Genomic DNA, 529 nt, shown 5'->3' on the forward strand with positions numbered 1-529 from the left:
CGCTGATGGCCCACATAGACGCAGGCAAAACCACCACTGGGGAGTGTCTGCTGCTGCTGGGCCGTTTGCTGGCAGCAAAAGGGAAGGTGGACGAGGGCACTGCGGCCCTCGACTTCCTCAGACAAGTAAACCCTAAACCCTAAACCCTAAACCCTAAACCCTTCGGGGGGCTTCAAGCGAGCGCGGGGGCGCAACAGCCAGCTACTAAACGGCACAGTGCAGGGGCCGCCTGCTGCTGCCGCTGCTGCTGCTGGCTCCAGATACGATTAAGCTAGGACTGAGGGTTTCGGGGTTAGGGTTTAGGGTTTAGGGTTTAGGGTTTAGGGTTTGGCTGCAGGAGAGAGAACGAGGCATCACCATCCAGGCTGCAGCCTCTCGCCTCCAGTGGCGCGACTTCACAATTAACCTCATTGACACCCCAGGGCAGGGCTGCTGCTGCTGCTGCTGCTGCTGCGGTTGCTGTTGCTGCTGCTGCTGCTGCTGCTGCTGTTGGTGCTGCCGCTGCTGCTGCTGCTGCTGCTATTCCTGC

The 529-nt window shown here is 60.1% G+C and overlaps 1 protein-coding gene across 1 annotated transcript in view; it reads left to right on the forward strand.

Annotated features, from left to right (window-relative positions):
• Positions 1–5: 5 nt before the first annotated feature.
• ETH_00035425 (elongation factor Tu GTP-binding domain-containing protein, putative) overlaps positions 6–529 on the forward strand; it is a gene marked incomplete at both ends in the record, with an annotated part of 5,295 nt that continues 4,771 nt past the window's right edge. Inside the window, 2 exons of the mRNA XM_013374778.1 lie at positions 6–125; positions 338–423. Coding sequence (XP_013230232.1) covers positions 6–125; positions 338–423 — 206 coding nt within the window. The remainder of the gene's footprint in view (positions 126–337; positions 424–529) is intronic.

The sequence above is a fragment of the Eimeria tenella genome, genomic scaffold, assembly GCF_000499545.2.
Source record: "Eimeria tenella Houghton genomic scaffold, Eth_scaff2292, whole genome shotgun sequence".
Classification (NCBI taxonomy): Eukaryota; Apicomplexa; class Conoidasida; order Eucoccidiorida; family Eimeriidae; genus Eimeria; species Eimeria tenella.